At 44.1% G+C, this 15,999-nt stretch overlaps 2 protein-coding genes across 5 annotated transcripts in view; one reads left to right on the plus strand and one right to left on the minus strand.

Moving 5' to 3' along the window:
- PCCA (propionyl-CoA carboxylase subunit alpha) overlaps positions 1–5,754 on the plus strand; it is a 269,969-nt gene extending 264,215 nt beyond the window's left edge. The window contains exons 23-24 of the mRNA XM_063149605.1: positions 2,074–2,151; positions 5,424–5,754. Coding sequence (XP_063005675.1) covers positions 2,074–2,151; positions 5,424–5,492 — 147 coding nt within the window. The 3' untranslated portion in view covers positions 5,493–5,754. The remainder of the gene's footprint in view (positions 1–2,073; positions 2,152–5,423) is intronic.
- Positions 5,511–15,999, minus strand: part of GGACT (gamma-glutamylamine cyclotransferase) — a 28,308-nt gene continuing 17,819 nt past the window's right edge. For all 4 annotated transcript variants that reach the window (XM_063149609.1, XM_063149606.1, XM_063149610.1 and 1 more), the window contains one exon: positions 5,511–8,801. In XM_063149609.1, the coding sequence (XP_063005679.1) occupies positions 8,311–8,784 (474 nt within the window). In that variant the 5' untranslated portion in view covers positions 8,785–8,801 and the 3' untranslated portion in view covers positions 5,511–8,310. The remainder of the gene's footprint in view (positions 8,802–15,999) is intronic.

Consider the following 15,999-nt stretch of genomic DNA (forward strand, 5'->3'; position numbering starts at 1 on the left):
TGGTTCATTTGCACACCATCCTTCTGATGAAGCCATGTCACAGTTAAATGTAACTGCTCGAGGAGAGAGTTTTGTGGCCTTGTAATCAGGCCTCTCTGATAGCAGAGCTTAACCAGAGGGTGGCAAAGTTGTTTCGGAAATGCATATTTTAATAATAGCATTATTAAAAAAACCCTTTTCCAACAAACTGTCCTGCCTGTTTTCTTTCCTTCTCTTTGAATCCAAAGTAGATATTCATTGGTTCCTCATAACCTCAGTGTTTGGAAAGTTCAGAGCAGGTGGAAGAAAAGTAATGAGGTAGGGAAAAGGAGAGGAGGAGAAGAAAGGAAAGGAAAAGTGAGCTGCTGGGACAAGGTGCAGGCAGAGCAGCAGGTGTGGAAGGAAGGAGACAAAAGACAGGGAAAGGGAATAGAGGGGAAATAACAAGTCTTTGATACTATTCACCAAATTGGACACCTGCTAATGACTTAACTGCTTGCCTGAAGCTCAGGATGGAATTTCTGCAGGGTAAGTGTTGGGTTTTGGTTATTCTCTGTATCCAGTTAGTACACCATATTCCCATAGCAAATGCTTTCCATATTTACTCTCCAAAACATCTCATACTGTTGTTGCCAATCTTTTGGAAAAAGGGTGTGTAAGCACCTTTTAATCCAATGGGTTTTGTTTTGTTTTATTTTGCTCAGAATCCATAGGTAGATATCAGTGCTTTTTAGTGAGTTATTGAAAAAATAGGTTTACTTAAATTTTTGGAAAGTTCTTCATTCAATGTACATTTGATCTCTGACTTCACATCTGTCTGTTAGTATATTCCTCCAAAGTGGTACACACTTGCTCTTAAATATGTATTATTCATTTTACATATAATTAGAGAAATATATCTATGTGTATATAAACAAACATTTTGTTGGCACTGGCACATATAACAGTGCATAAACCAGATTTCTGCAGGTTTCAGATTACCCTGTTTCATGAAACTTGGACATCAGAGTGAAAGCCTCCCAAACTTGCTGAGCTAATGAGGGAATAGCAGACTCCATCTGCAAAAGAGCCCAATGAAAAGACTTGCAGTGGGCACTTGGAACCAGGCATCCCATAGGAGTGTACAGGTCCTAAATCCTGCCATGTAGGCCCTGGCACCCTTCCTCCCTGGCATGCATCGTCTTTGGGGAATGACCAGCTGATCCCTGGGTTACACTGGGTAAATTCCAAATCCCTTGTTTGCCTCTGCTGTTTAGGTAGCCTCCAGAGCCACTGTCAAGCCTTGAGCAGCAGTTTCCTCTGTGCAGGGTGGTCCAAGTGATCCACTGGAGGGAGGATCTGACTGGGAGGCACAGGGAGCCCAGCAGAGCAGCCCAGTGGGTTCCTGGTGACCTTGAGCTTGCACATGCCTGCTAGCAGGACACAAACAAACAGAAAGAGGAAGCCTCAGTGTTTCCTATGAAGAGCTCTGAGCTGTGGTGAAAGTGATGAGTTTGTCTCTGCTGTGCCTCCCCTGTGGATGAGAGCTGGTGGCTCCTCGCTGATGAGCTCCTTTCTGTCAGTCCAAAGTCACCAGCCACCATCAGAGGCTGCCATGTGCAGAGGTGACACGTTCTCCTCAGCATCAGCCCATTGGGTACTGCTGGACCTTCCAGCCCAAGCTCCCCCGGACACCTGCCAAGGAACTTCTGGCTTCTGAATCAGTATGAGTATCTGTGGGCCCTGCACCAGGGAAGCAAAGCAGAAGTTCCCTAGCCAAAAATGCGCAAATTAGATTTTGCTCTGCATTTAATTGATGTTGAACTGTAGTGGTGTGAACTGTGGAACCTGGAGCTGAATGGATGGGATGGGAGAGGAGCCTTTCAGGTTTGCCTGGGGTAATAGTTTTAAGCAGCTGATTTTTCCCCCCCTTGTTTTGCTGCCAATTTTGTGATTGTCATTTGTGTTGTGACTGTGTAACTGGCTGACTTGACTTGTGTCATCAAAGTCTTTATAGCATTTAATGAAATAATCCTTTTATTTTCCATAAGAATCATCACACTTAAAACATTTTGAATCCTCTATTCTCATTTTGTACTGCTTGAATTTCATCAGGTTTCGGAAGGTCAAGAGATTTGTGTAATTGAAGCAATGAAAATGCAGAACAGTATGATTGCTGCTAAAACAGGCAAGGTAAGCCACCTTAGGTCACTTAAAACCATATGCAACTTGTCAACAGGATAGAATTTTAAAAGGAAAAAAGGAGGATTCTGGTTGTTAAGGAATTAAGTCTGATTGTTGTAAGTCTTTCAAAGTGAGGTGTCTTTAATTTTGTAACATTTGCATCTGCTGTGAATGCTGTTAAGTAGTTCCGAGCCTTAGATAGCACAGCAGGAAATAGTTTTACTGGCTTTGGAAATTCATATAACTCTTTCTCCTAAATGATTTGTTTTCTGTGATGTTACAATGCCAAGTTGAATTGAAAGGTGTTGAAGACCATTTCTCCAAATTTCATCTTTCCAGAAAAGAGAGATCTCTTTGCCAGTTAATTATTTAATGGCAAATAATTTCTCATTTAAAAAACCCACCCAGAACAAGGCATAGAAAGTGCTTTTGCAGGCGGGAGAAAACAGCAATTTTATTTTATTATTGTGACTGTTAAGTATCAAGCCACATCTGCCCATTTGTTAAGCTTTGCAAGGCTGTGCATTAGCCTATCCTGCTTCTGAGGGACCAGCACTGCAGCCCTGGAGCTGGGACTTGCTGCAGTGTAAGAGGTGCTAAAACCAGCACTCAGGGCAGGGAACTGGTTAAGCTTATGTGAGAAGAGCATGCCCTAAACCTGAGCTGGTCTGAGGACTGCCAGACCTCAAGCTGGGACTTCAGAGCATCCCTGTGCCAGATTATAATTCACAGCCTGAAACCATCACCAAGATGTGGGCCCCAGATCCATCCTTTCCAATGGGAGAGCACAGTGTGGATCTGTGTTTCATATTCTCCTCCATTGCTGATTTCCTACCCTGCCCAAGCCCATCTCTGCTGGGGTGAAGCCCCTCTGCTCTGTCTGAGGCACTAAGCCCAGGGCAGGAGCCCTCAGCCCACACGGAGGCAGCAGGGAGCCTGACTGCAGGCAGGGACGGGGTTTGCCGCTGGCAGGGTTCGCTGACATCTCAGCACGGCCCTCAATGCCAAGGACTGTTTGTGTGTTTACAAGAAAGGCTTTTTTGGCACAGCTCTAAAATTGTCACCCAGGCTGGGTCCCAGACTTGCCTCTTCCAGTGCATCCAGTGCAAAACTGGGTCTCAAGAGAAAAAAATACTGAGAGAAGGAGTATGTTCCCGTTCCTTTTGCTCTAACATTGCCACTTTATTATTTTATTTCATGCATTAATTTCTATATAATTTATTTTCTCACTTGATTAATATTTCCAAGCATTTCGTTTTTCATCTGCTGTTATTTAACCCCTTACTGCTGCTCTTTGCATCCACTGATTTTAACTTGTAATTAAAATGCCATTCCCTCTCCCACCCACCCCATTTATTTTTCACCTTAATCTTCCCTTTCCCACCAAGGTGTTCTGCAATCCATGGGTCTGTTCCTTACCATCCTGCTTGCACTTCTCCTAATAATAAATATTTCCCACTCACCCAGTACAGATGCCACATAAAACGTGTGTTTGGTTTATTAATCCTCCAAGGTAGGATGTGGAAGGTGCTCAGGCCATTCAGGAGGCCTCCTGTGTGCCTTGCAATGTCCCCTTGGTGTGCCCATTTTAATAGCAAGTGCATTATTTGACCTTTAGAATGTTAAGAATTTGAATAAGCACAAAGGTTTTGAGCTGTGTAGAAATGAAGCTGCTAAACAGAATTCATCCTGTACTGCAGTGCAAAGTCATGGCTCTGAGTGCTAAAATAACTTGGCCTCTCCACAGGAATGGGATGTTTGGCACAGGCTGTTAGTCCATGTTTTGATGCTTTGAAACTGTGTTTTGAAACTCACATCATTTGTCTTCAGCTGGAAGACGTTCCCATTTTCATTCCTGACTTGAATTCCTTTTCTGTATCAAACCCCATCTTCCTGTTTGTAATTGTGAGAAACGTGGCTTGTTTTTATCTACTTTGAGTTTACTCCAGCTGCAGGTGGCTTAAAAATGAGAGAAAGCTGGAGATGAGCTGGTGAGCCTCCTGTCTTCTCCAGGACAGCTGCGCCTGGGTCAGCACAGGGAGCCAGCCCCACTGCACGGCAGAAATTGCTGGGGAGTTTGAAACACTGGTTAACTCTGGTGTTTGCTGAACCTTGGCTTTGTAGAAAAAGAAAAGCAAGGGGTAGAATGTTTTTCACACAGCTTTCATCTCCTAGAAGATTGAGGCTCAGCAATTGGGTACGCTGCCCAGCTACTGATTTAAAATAAAGCCCTTGTTTGTACGTGTGACGCTGTCTTTGCCTGTGCTCAGCATCGTTTCTGGAGCGGTGCTGTGAGGGTGCCTGTGCTACAGAGACCTGCTCACAGCTCTCGTGGCCTCAGACTGGCAAACATGGATGTGGGCAACAGCGAGTCCATCATAGCCTGTACTTGGGCTATGCTCTGCATTTCCTTCAGGAGCCCAGGGTAGTGTTTGGGTGATTAAAATGAGCCATCTGCTGAACAAGGATTTGGGCATGTCAGCGTGAGCTCTGATTTAATACTGGAAACAAGCTCTATACATCTTCAAGTATTTTCTATTGCTTCATGTGCTGAAAGGGAATTCAAACATGCTGCAGCCTTTTAAAGAGGATGTGAGGGACTAGTGTAAGATATTTGTGTTTTAAAATTCAGGAATCTGCATGGCAGCATGTAATTCATCTACAGATATAGTTGCACTTATTTTGACAGTGACAGCCCTTTGCTGAGTTCAGTTATGTTAAAGGATCCCAATTCAGATTTGAATAATCTATCCCAATTCTCTGGAGATAGAGAGAAACCAAACCCACTTCATGGCTGCAGTTCCAAGATTCTGCTATATTTGAAAACTGTAATTAAAGAAATGGTGGAATATTTCATTGCAACATCCCAACATGAGTATTGAAGAATCAGCCTGTCCTCTATTTAAAACAAATAAACAGCAGTGCAACCAGGTGAAAAAAGGTGCATTTTCATTTTAAAAAGTGGCATCTCTAGCTGATGTTCAGGTCTTCAAGCACCTCTGTTGCAAGCAAACCTAATGGTAGGTGCCTGAATACCCTGATGGGGCTGGACACCATTTGTCAAGCACTGGTCCTCAAAACTCAGCTGGGCTCTGAGCACTGTCTCGAGGCCCTGGCAGCACAGGTGGATCTGTGTCCCCGGGGTGTCCTCAGATGCACAGTGGCCACGACCCTGTGCATGCAGACACAGTGCTCTGTGCAATACCAACCACATCAGCCAAGCCATTTATCTCACCAGGCTATCGAGGAAGGGTTTAAATTCTGCTGTTTCTGTACCCCAGGTAAAAGCTGTGCACTGCAAAGCTGGGGACACCGTTGGAGAAGAAGATCTGCTGGTGGAACTGGAATGAAAGGTTGCCTCCACACTATTGAATTAACTCAGCCTTTATTATTTTTATCTGTAAAGTAACATTAAGACAATTCAACACAGAAAACAGACAGTACTATGCACAAGATTTTATACAGGCATATTTACTGTATCAGTGGTTAAGACAGCAAACACAGATGTTAAATCTTGGCAACAGATCCCAGATTTTTACTTCCAGAAATACTTGTACATAACCTTTGTAATGCTTTGATTTTTCAGGATCAAATAAAATCAATAAAATACCATTTCTGCTTTGAAACAGGAAAAGCCTCTTTTAAAAAAAAAAAAAAAAAAAAGAAAACACAACAAAGGCCAAAATCTGATTTGTCTTCTCCACAGCAATGTCTCTGGTTTGAGGCCCCAGCCGGGCTGTACAGAATGGCTGGCAAGAATGAAAAATTAACCACTGAGCAAACTGAGCAGTTCTCCTTTACTCTGTATAAGTGCTGCACAAGAACCACCAATGGCTTAAATTCTGATCAGATTTAGTTTGAATTGGGATATATATTTATTGAATTATTACTTATTAACTAATAATAAATTATTATATAATTACTTATATTTTAAATACTTCTATTTTATTATATTTTTAATGCTTTGTATAGATTGGATTTAAATTACAGCTTAGAGGCTTTATTTTGCTAGTGCAGATATTTGTCAGGTATTTTCATTTAAAGTTGTAAGGGAATTGTCTTCTTATCTTCATACTCAATTTCCCCACCCCTATCTTCTTGATACTGATTACTGGATGCTTTTACAGGAGCTGGGACTGTTCTCAGAGGTCTTAAGCTGCCCCAAGGTACTGCTAAGAGCACGTGCTGTCCCTCAGACCAGGCCTCCTCCTGAATGCTTACAGGAAAGGGAGACAAAGGGACCTTGGCCACTGCCCCAGAGTGGAGCAGGCCTGCTCTCATTTTCTTGCCCAGGATGTGCAGTGTCCTGCTACTTCCCAGAAAGAAACCCTCTGGCCAGAGGTGCCTGGGCCCTTTACTGGAAGGTGAAGGATGAAAACAGTTGGTGACAGGGCTGGTGATTCATGTTCAACCAGGAAAGTTTGATTCTGCTTAAAACTTCTGACTGAAGAGGCTTTCTTCCTGTTATTGAGACACTGCTAATTAACTACATCACATGGCTGAGGGGGAATGTGTAATTCAGGGATCTGCTTAGAGAATTAGTTTATAAAACTCATCAAGATGAGGAAGGAGAGTGTTTGGATAGTACCTGCCTTTCAGGAAAATTAATGTTTTTGCAGTTGGAGAAACTGAGGCAGGCACCCTGCAGATCTCCTTCCAAGTCTCCTTACTGTCACCTTACCCCTTCCCAAAGGAGCACAGTTCAGTCTCTGCAGGTTGCCCTAAACAGACAAGTACTGTAAAGAGACACAAGTATTCTACCAGCAAGTTACTTGTTTTGCTTATTGCAGCAACTTAAAAGCTTTTCTAAATGAGATGCAGCAGTGCCTACTACTGCTAAAGTTTAGGCTGGTTCCCTACCCCGGATCTCCTCTGGCCATCACAGGGCTACTGGCAGTGAAGCAAAAGTACAATATTGTTCTGAGTTGTATCCTTGCTGCATTTGATGGTACTTTGGCTCACTGCATGGCATACAATGCCTGCTCCCCTCCCTTTGGCAGCTTTACAATCTATCTGTACCAAACACTGCAGCTGAAGAAAAATATAAGGCACAGGAGTGTAACAACAGAAAGCCATGGTTTTTCCAGATTGTACAGAAACCAGCACAGTTGGTTGGGTCAGGGGGACAACAGTCTTCTTTACATATATTTTTCCCAATTTAAATGTTGCAATAATCACAATACAGGTCTTTTGAATATTTTTATAATGTATATACAATTCCCCCCTTTAGGAAACTTAGTTTGCATATGGTTGGAAGTTCTGCATTAAAATGCTTGGCAAAAAGTCACCTTGACAGTAAGTGCTCACAATGGCTCCAGTGTAGATTAGCTTTTTCTGGTCCCTAACAGCCCCCAAAACAGACAGACGCACAAACACACACACACACACACACACACACACACACACACACACACACACACACACACACACACTCATCCCCAAATCCTACAGTCACGCAGTGAACAGAAGCAGAACCCAAAGTGCTTAGAATATAAAATTAAAAATACAGTTTTAAATTAACTTTCTTCTATTCTCTCAGTATTTCTTGACATTGCCTTTTAAAACTAAACATGGTTTAAAAATACACCTTTCCAGTTCAGAAAAAAACCCATTGCAATGAATAATCTTTAAGAATAATCTTTACATTTTCTCCAGCAATTTCCTATTTGTCTAGAAGCACCAAGTTATCTGATTAACTTTCCCTGTTTACATGCAGTAGCCTACTAAACCCACTACAAGTCAATATTCAATAGGAGTTGTGCTTTACTTTGCAGACATTTAAATCAGTTTCAAATTTTGTCAATTCAGGGGAAAAAAATTAATCCATTCCTCTACCTTTCACTGACCTCCATTATTATGCACCAAGGCAAAGGGGGAAGTTGAGGGAAGAGTTAGACCCCAGACCTGGTGTGCGTGTGTGATTATTTTACACCTGGTGCAGACCCAGTTACCTGCAGCAGGCTGGGGGGCCAGGATGACACTGCCTGCCTGGGGAGGAGTCTGCAGCTCTGGGCCTACAGGACCGCATCACTAACGCCAAGGCTCCTGGGTTGGGAAGGTTATGAGAGCTCCTGCATTTAACAACAAGGCATTACAGCTTTCCTGGAAAGGTTACCGAGCAACACGTGCGTGGCGCTATGGCTGCGGCCAGGCCGGCCCCCGCCGTCCCTATTCCCGGCTTTCCCGCAGGACGTAGGCCAGGCCGTGCTGCCCCGAGGAGTCGTAACTGTCATAGTAGGGGAGCCCGACCCACTCGGGCGGGAAGGTGGCCGTGCTGTACACGAAGCACTCCAGCACGCCGTCGGCCGCCGCCCGCGCCTCGCCCGCGCCGCCCTTCCCTTCCCACTCCACCACCCGGATCCTCATCAGGGTGCGCTGGTACATGTCTGGGCAGCCTTCGAACTCATCCAGGAACTGCAGCATCTGCTCATCCACAGAGTAAATCTCCCCGGCAATGTGGTGGCCTGTCCCCGGGATGTTCAGCATGTAAGGAATATTGTATTTCCCTGCAATCACCAACGGGTACTTCTCCACCGTGTGGCCCCTTCCTTGGAATTTCGCCAGGCCTTTGGCCGTGTTGATCATGTGCTTGTAGTTGGGCTGGCCCTTCTTGAGCGTGCCGTAGACGAAGACACGGGCCATGGTACTTGCAAAAGCAGCTGGAAGACAAAGAGGTTCATTACCCACAGGGCCAGTGCTCTGGAGAGCCACGGCCCTGCCAGGGCACTGCCTGCACAAAAGGCTGTTCTGGCACGTGCAAAAGTGGTCTCGTAGTCCTGTACCACATTTAAGTATCATATTCAATTCAAGTATCTTGAAACTTTTCAGACAACTGCATCAGTGAAAAACAGAGACCAGGAGAAAGTCAGCCTTTTGCAGTTCTTTGCTGTAACCAAATGACATTCTCTAAAGTATCTCAAACATCAGCCAACATATCCCTGACCCCCAGGAAAAGTTCTAAATCTTACTTTTTCTCTCTCTCACCGTTATGGGAGCTGTGCTGCAGCAAGTGTGTGGTGTCATGGTCAGCGACTCCCCAAAAGCAAGGGTAACCTGGTGTGGAGTCATCTCATGGATGTGCTGGTGCATTTGCAATAATGCCAGCACCAAGGTCCTGCTTACTGAGTGACAGACAAATGCTGAACAGCAAGCTGTGGGGCCAAGGGAGAAACTGGAAGCCAGGGCTGCTGGCAGCGAAACCAGGTAAAGCTGTGTTCCTCCTCTCTTCCCCACACAGACACCCCAAGTGTTAATCACCTCAAGCAGCTGGTCTGCACATCTGTGAGCCTCCTCTTGAAAACAGACCCTGAACGACCATTTGTTGTGTCTGTGAGCATGAAATACTCAAAATTGGTTTGAATGGGGTAAAAGACTGGCTTTACTGAAACATAATGGGGGGGAAAGGTACCTTCATAGTTCCTGCATTATTTTTTCACACTGTGCTGTGTTTGTCCTCCATCATTTCTGCAGGGTAGAAGCAGCTCTTGCACTGTGATGTTTTCCCACATTTTTCCTGTGGTCACTGACTGGGCAGAGGCTGCCTCATCCACAGTAGTCATCTGGCTGGGCCAGACACCCAACATCAGAGGAGCCTGTGCAGCTCCTCTTGGAAAGAGTGTTATTAAATAATGTATTTCAAGTTTAAGAAATATTTAAAAAGAGACTGGAAGTAGAAATTTAATCTATTTTTTGCAATTTACTATTATTTTAGTAAACTGTTAGGTTTGGTCAGTTATCCTAAAGGAGGGTGTGTTGCTGGCCGAGAACAGTGTCATTTAAAAATCCTCAGTAGCCAAGCAATTTCCCCTTTGGTGAAGCAAACAGTTTTTCTCTGTATCAAAATACAGCTTTCCAAGCAAAAACAGTGTGTGCCTTCATTTACTGGCAAACTACTTTCACTTAGGGGAATAAGAACACACTGATTTTTTCCCTGTATTTTATCAGATATACTTCAGAGTAATTTATCCTTCATTACATAAACGAGCTTTTTTCTTGGATGCAGCTCATTCCCTCACAATAAAAAGAGCATTAATATTCAGTCGGCCCGAGTCTCTTTTATAAGAAAAATCATTACCTTTCAGATTGTGTTTTGAATAACAAACACAGATCCTTCAGGAAGAAACTTGTCCCAGTGGGGATTGAGAAAGGATCAGAGTTAAGCATTGAAACATGCAATTAATTCCCATTAGGGGATTAGGCCACTCGTGTTCACTTTGAATCAGAAAAATGAATTGTGAATTAAATTGTTCACAACCAAGAGGTTACTTGTCAGAGTTAATAAGTTAAAAAATAAAAAGGGAAACCTAAAACGCACATAAAAAGCTCTATAGTGAGTGGTGCATCTGTAAGGAAAAGGTACGCTTCATTTCCATTAAACAAAAGCCCTGTCTCTACTGTACAACTGGAGACAGGCTTCCAAAAAGTTCACAGAGAAGAGTGTCACCATTTCCTGAAACTGGTGAAAACAACTTCCCTGTTCCTGATGGCACAGCAGCTGGCTGTTGGGAAACATCACCCATTTAAAGAAAGGCGCCCATCATCCCAGTGCAGAATTCAACAGCAACAAAGGAATTTGCTCACCCAGGTCTGGGCAAGTGTTTCTGATTTAGCCTTTGAGCAAATTGATTCAGCAGACAGTACAAACAGAGATGGAGTGGGAAGCTGGAGTTACAGCCACAGCTCCCTGTGGCACTTCTGTGCCCCACAGTGGCCCTGTCACTCACGCTGGATGGGCTGAGCACAGTGACTTCTCCTTCTATTAAAAAAAACCAACAACAAAGCGAAGCCCAGCCCTCCAGCCAAGGAGGGATTGAAATAAACTTGGTAATAACATTTCCTGATCACTGCTCCATATAAATAAGACATACACAATTTGCTGCACAATAAATCTGGTCTCCAGCGTGCCGTGTGTTGTGCTGCAGAAAGGCTGTAGATGTATTAGCATCACTTAAAGCACTCGCAAATCCTGGGCTTTTAAAAGAGTTTTAGCCACCTTGTGGCAGGAGAGCACAGAGCAGAATTGTATTTGAGGGTCATTCACACTGCTTCCACTAAGCAGCTGAAAAGTTACAGATGGCACCCCCTTGCCAAATCACCAACAAGAAGTTGCCTCTTCTCACTTAATGCAGTTTGACACTTCTTACCTTCACTAAACCACCTGAGAGGAAAAGAAAACCCACCAAAAACCAAACAAAACCTGCTCAGACTTATACTGAATATTAGCTGCCAGGACAAAACAAACCCATTCAGAAAGTACTTTCATGAAATATTCATACCGGAATCATGAAAATTTAATGGCATGGAGAAACACGAGTGAAATTTGTACTTCATCTTGGCAAACTATTTGTTTTAGCTATGAAAGATGACCTGCCAGATCACTTGTAGGATCTGTAAACTAGTCACTTCATCAGGCAAGATGCAAAGATCAGAAAATACAGGAACCATTTCAGCATCACACAGGTAGGTGGTGCTGGGTGAAAAGTGGCTCACAACTGGTGCTAGCCAGGAGCCCGGGTGCTGCTCACCATTAGTGCTGGTAGGGCAGCAGCACTGTCTCCACAGCCACCCTCACCCACCAATGGAGCTCTGTGTCAGGGCTTTGGTTTTTGTTGGAGCCCAACAGCTCCAGCAGGGTGCTAGAAGGGTGGGTTGGCCATGGAGCCAGTCGCTGGCTCACTCACCCTGCACTCACAGATGAAGCTGCAACCAAGCTCTTTGCTCCCAAGCTGTTCCCAAAACAAGACCTTGCTCCCCAAGTGGCAGCAGCAGCTTTGGCAAAAACCACCTTTATTTATTTATTTTTTACCACAATTCAGACAATTAGAGGACCCTACCAGCTTCTTTTAAAAATGAAGCATGGCCTCAGAGCTGTGCATTACACTGGCTCCAGGGCTGTTTGCAATCATGCTCTCAGTGGGTTTGGGAGAAGAAATTTCAACAAAATAAAACCTAACTCAGAAAGTATCCATTTCTCTCACTCCATACAGTAACATTATTTTCCCTTGAGAAAAATTCTCTGCATTGGCTCTGTGACCAGATATAGTTACACATTAATTCTTCAGAAGTTTCTTAAAAACTGTAGGAAACAGGTGAAAAAACAAAATGCCTTGAACTTTAAACTTGAGCCCAGTCTGTTTGAATGAAGGGAGTTTTAAGGTCACTCTTCACTCAATGCTAACTTTCAAGAAGGACTAACATGCCAGAGAGGACTCCTGGGACCGCATCCTGTTGGTCCTTTGATGCTTTCATTTTGTTGCTTGCTATTTTCTTTATAGCACAGACAAGGGCTTCCTGCCTGGGCCGACCCCTTCCCAACCTTGCTGAATACCTCGGAAAAAGTTTATGGCAAGACACCTTTCTTACATTAACCACAGAGGCACCAGAGAAACGATGGCTCCTTTGAAATCAAGAGGTTGTGGTCTCCTCGCAGCGGTCACCCGCTCCAAAACCGTGAGGCGCTGGTTTGTGAAAACAAACAAGAGTATTGGAGTAACCAGGGCCATGCTGGGGCTACTGGGCACTACCTGAAACTCCACTTAAACTTCTTTGCAGATTCCTTTCATTTCTTCCTTGGATAACTCACATCCCCAAACCAACACTTCTGTGCTTAAACTGGAGTATCTTGTGAGTCTCTGCCAGGAGGCAGAGTGAGGATGCCCTTGGGACAGGCATCAATCACAGCACTGCTCACATGCTTTGTACCCCTCTGTCACCAAAAACATTTGCCTTTTGTCTGTTTGAAAACATTCCAAATCACTTTCAACTGTATTGCATAGAGAAAATGTGTTAGATTTTATTGCTTATAGAAAGAGTTTAATTCCCAAAGTGACTTTTAGAAGGTCTCAAAGTAATAAACAGATAAAACCACCACATGCAAAAAGATGATGGGGATGGAATGCAGAAAACACACTGGACACAACATTAGACTAATTAACAGGCCAAATTTCTGGAGAGTGCAGAGACAGGAGGGGATTGCCAGCACATCAGGACAAGAAAAGGCAAATGAAAAAAACAGAAGCTCAGTGGATGTGGACAAACTGAGTTGAGAGGAAGGATGGGAAAGCTGTCACCTCAAGAGAAAATTATGTAAGTATTGACTGTTTTGTCCTAATATCAAGTCATGTTGTACAAGTTTCACTGAAATCTTGGGACCTCAATTCAGAAACCTGTGGACTACAAAACTGTTTAGAAAGAGCTCAGGGAAGAGCACTGAGTCCAGAACTGTTCTACTTTTGCCAAGAATGAACCAGCAGGAGCTTAAATAGGAGCTGATGAGATGGGGCATAATCACCCACAAATATGAGTAAAGGTTTTAAGAAGTGACAGTTGATTCTCTGCATACATGTAGCCAGCCAAAATTTTTTTGCACACAATCATTAACAACAACCATAACAACAACCATAACAAATGACCCCAAAAAAGCTTGAGGGCCAAGTGCCCTCTATCTTAGGGTGGTCAACAACAAGATACCTCAGCATCACAGCACAAGAACAGGGCAAGGCAACATTGACGCATTTCTAGAGTTGGGTCCAGACCCTCCCCAAGTCAAAGTGATGAGCACTGAGTGTTGTGCTGTGTAGATGCCTTTTCCTCCTGTGAGCTCTCACGCCTGGTTTTGTGTCAGCAATGGCAGCAGCAGCATGGAAGGCAGCCCCAGGCAGTGACTCCACGTGTGTGCATGAGGCCAGATCACTGTGGGGTCTTTCCCTGATGCCTGCTTGCTTCATCTTCCTGACTCAGGGGGCTCTGTGCACCTCCTCAGTGCCACCAGATACTTTTCCAGTGTTTACACTCTTGATGGCTGACAAGTCTACATATATTTAACAAACCAAGCAGCACTCTTTACTGATTCGCCTATGGCTTTCTGACATAAGGAAACTACACCTGAAACATTTAAGAACAGACAAACCATGAATTTATACAGAGAGAAAAACTGCATCTCCTCCTTTGTTCACACTCCATTCTCCCCAAGCCTTTTTGAGTGTATTGAGCAACACACTGATGTTTCAGAAGAACATTGCAATACCTCAAGCATCTTAGTCGTGAGTGCCAACTGAGGTGTGTTTACTGAAAATGAATAAACAGTGTGGAATCCTTGAAAACTTGTTCAAACTATCATGGATGCTACACTTATTCTTGTCTTAGAGAAAGGCAAGAGACTAGATGGCTTCTCAAAATCCCACTCAAGCATGGAGGGTCCTTACAATGCAGTTTTGTGTACACTACAATTAATTTAAATTATATACACAAAAATATCTTTGCACTTTTAGCATAGGTGTTTACACTGTTGTAGCTACACAACAGTAAGGGAAAAAAACAACTCACAAGAATGGAGCATATGCTTTAAATGCCAGACTGCTGTTACAGGAGAAAAGTAGAAAAACAACTTTTGATAGGGCAGCCCTGTTTATGCCATGGTGAATTTGAAGTGGTTTCCATCATTGAGATGCAGAACAGAGCCCAGAGTTTCAAACCGCCGACATCCTGAAACTGGGGACAGAGCCTGCAGCTTGGATGGGTTCCCTGCGGGGTCAGCACATTAATTTACATGCCAATACCCGGAGCGGTCAGCTCCTGTTTTGAGAAGATCATCCCGGCCTGTGGAACACGGCAAACACTTGGAGTACCTAAGCATGGGAATGCATTTCCCTACACTGAAAGGATGGCGAGAGAGAGAACGGGAAGCGAGAAAAGATGAGGTCTTGTGTGGGATCGTGAGGTGCCTTTCCACAAAGGAAATGAGGGAACAGCTGCACAATGATCCTCTGTGAGGAGGGGAGAGGTGCCCAGGTCATGGCCCAGCACCGTCCCTTGGGAGTGCGACCCAGCCTGGAAGGGAGATGTTTATAAAGCCCCATTGTTGAGCAAAAGCATCCTCCCACTGGCAAGGGCCTGTGGCTTGGGAAGCCTTCGCTCCTGCTCCGTGGAAGTGCCATGGCAGGGGCTGCAGGCAGGATAGGCCCTGCTCAGGAGAGGCCCAGTGGGGCCTCTTGGGGCTCGCTCTGTGGCTGGCTGGGAGGGCCAGTAGCTGGACAGCCTGACAGAATAGAGGAGGCCACTCCAACCAGCAGCTCCATTGGTGGTAGCAGGATGTCTCCCTGGGATGAGTCAAGGTGCCTGAGCCCTGCAGCACCATGTGGAAGGGTCCCTGCAATACAATGCTCCTCAAACCTTGATAAAAACCAAAGGAGAGCACAGATGTTCAGGGAACAAAATGTGCTCTGCTAAATGTGCCAAAGAGAAAAATCCAGGTATATATCCCAACAGTGTACATTATACTGTAGTATTTTCCCTTCAGAAATGGCTACATACTCCAGTCCAGCATGGACTAGCTACTGAAACACAAACCTTTGACCTATGTGCCAGAAATTAAACATCAGAAAAACTCAAAAGACTGTTTTTTAATACACGAATCCTGGGGAACTATGGGCTGCTTTAAATGATCAAAGAAAGACAATTCATATGCATTTGCTACAAGGATTTTCTACACAGAGGCATGCTTTGCTTGTGAAGTGTTAGTGGCCACCAGATTTAAATGCAAACACAATTTCAAATGTACCACCAGAAAGGGTACAGATAGTGTGGGATAACAGCCAAGGATATTTGCCCTGAAGCAGGGTCATAGAAATTTTGTGAGGTTCAGAAGGAGTAGTGGACAATAAAGTATATCTATACACACAGAAGTTACACTAATAGTTACGCTTTTTCATTTTGTATGTATGCCACTAGGTAGCAACAGAAGGAGGAGAGGCCCTCCTTGACATTTACAGGACCAGAGCTGAGGTTACTAAAGGTGCACAGAAGCTTTTTTTTCTTTAAGAAGGAAGCCTTATACCATTCTTTCAGTGTATGAATCAA

This window comes from Melospiza melodia, chromosome 2, assembly GCF_035770615.1.
Source record: "Melospiza melodia melodia isolate bMelMel2 chromosome 2, bMelMel2.pri, whole genome shotgun sequence".
Lineage (NCBI taxonomy): Eukaryota > Metazoa > Chordata > Aves > Passeriformes > Passerellidae > Melospiza > Melospiza melodia.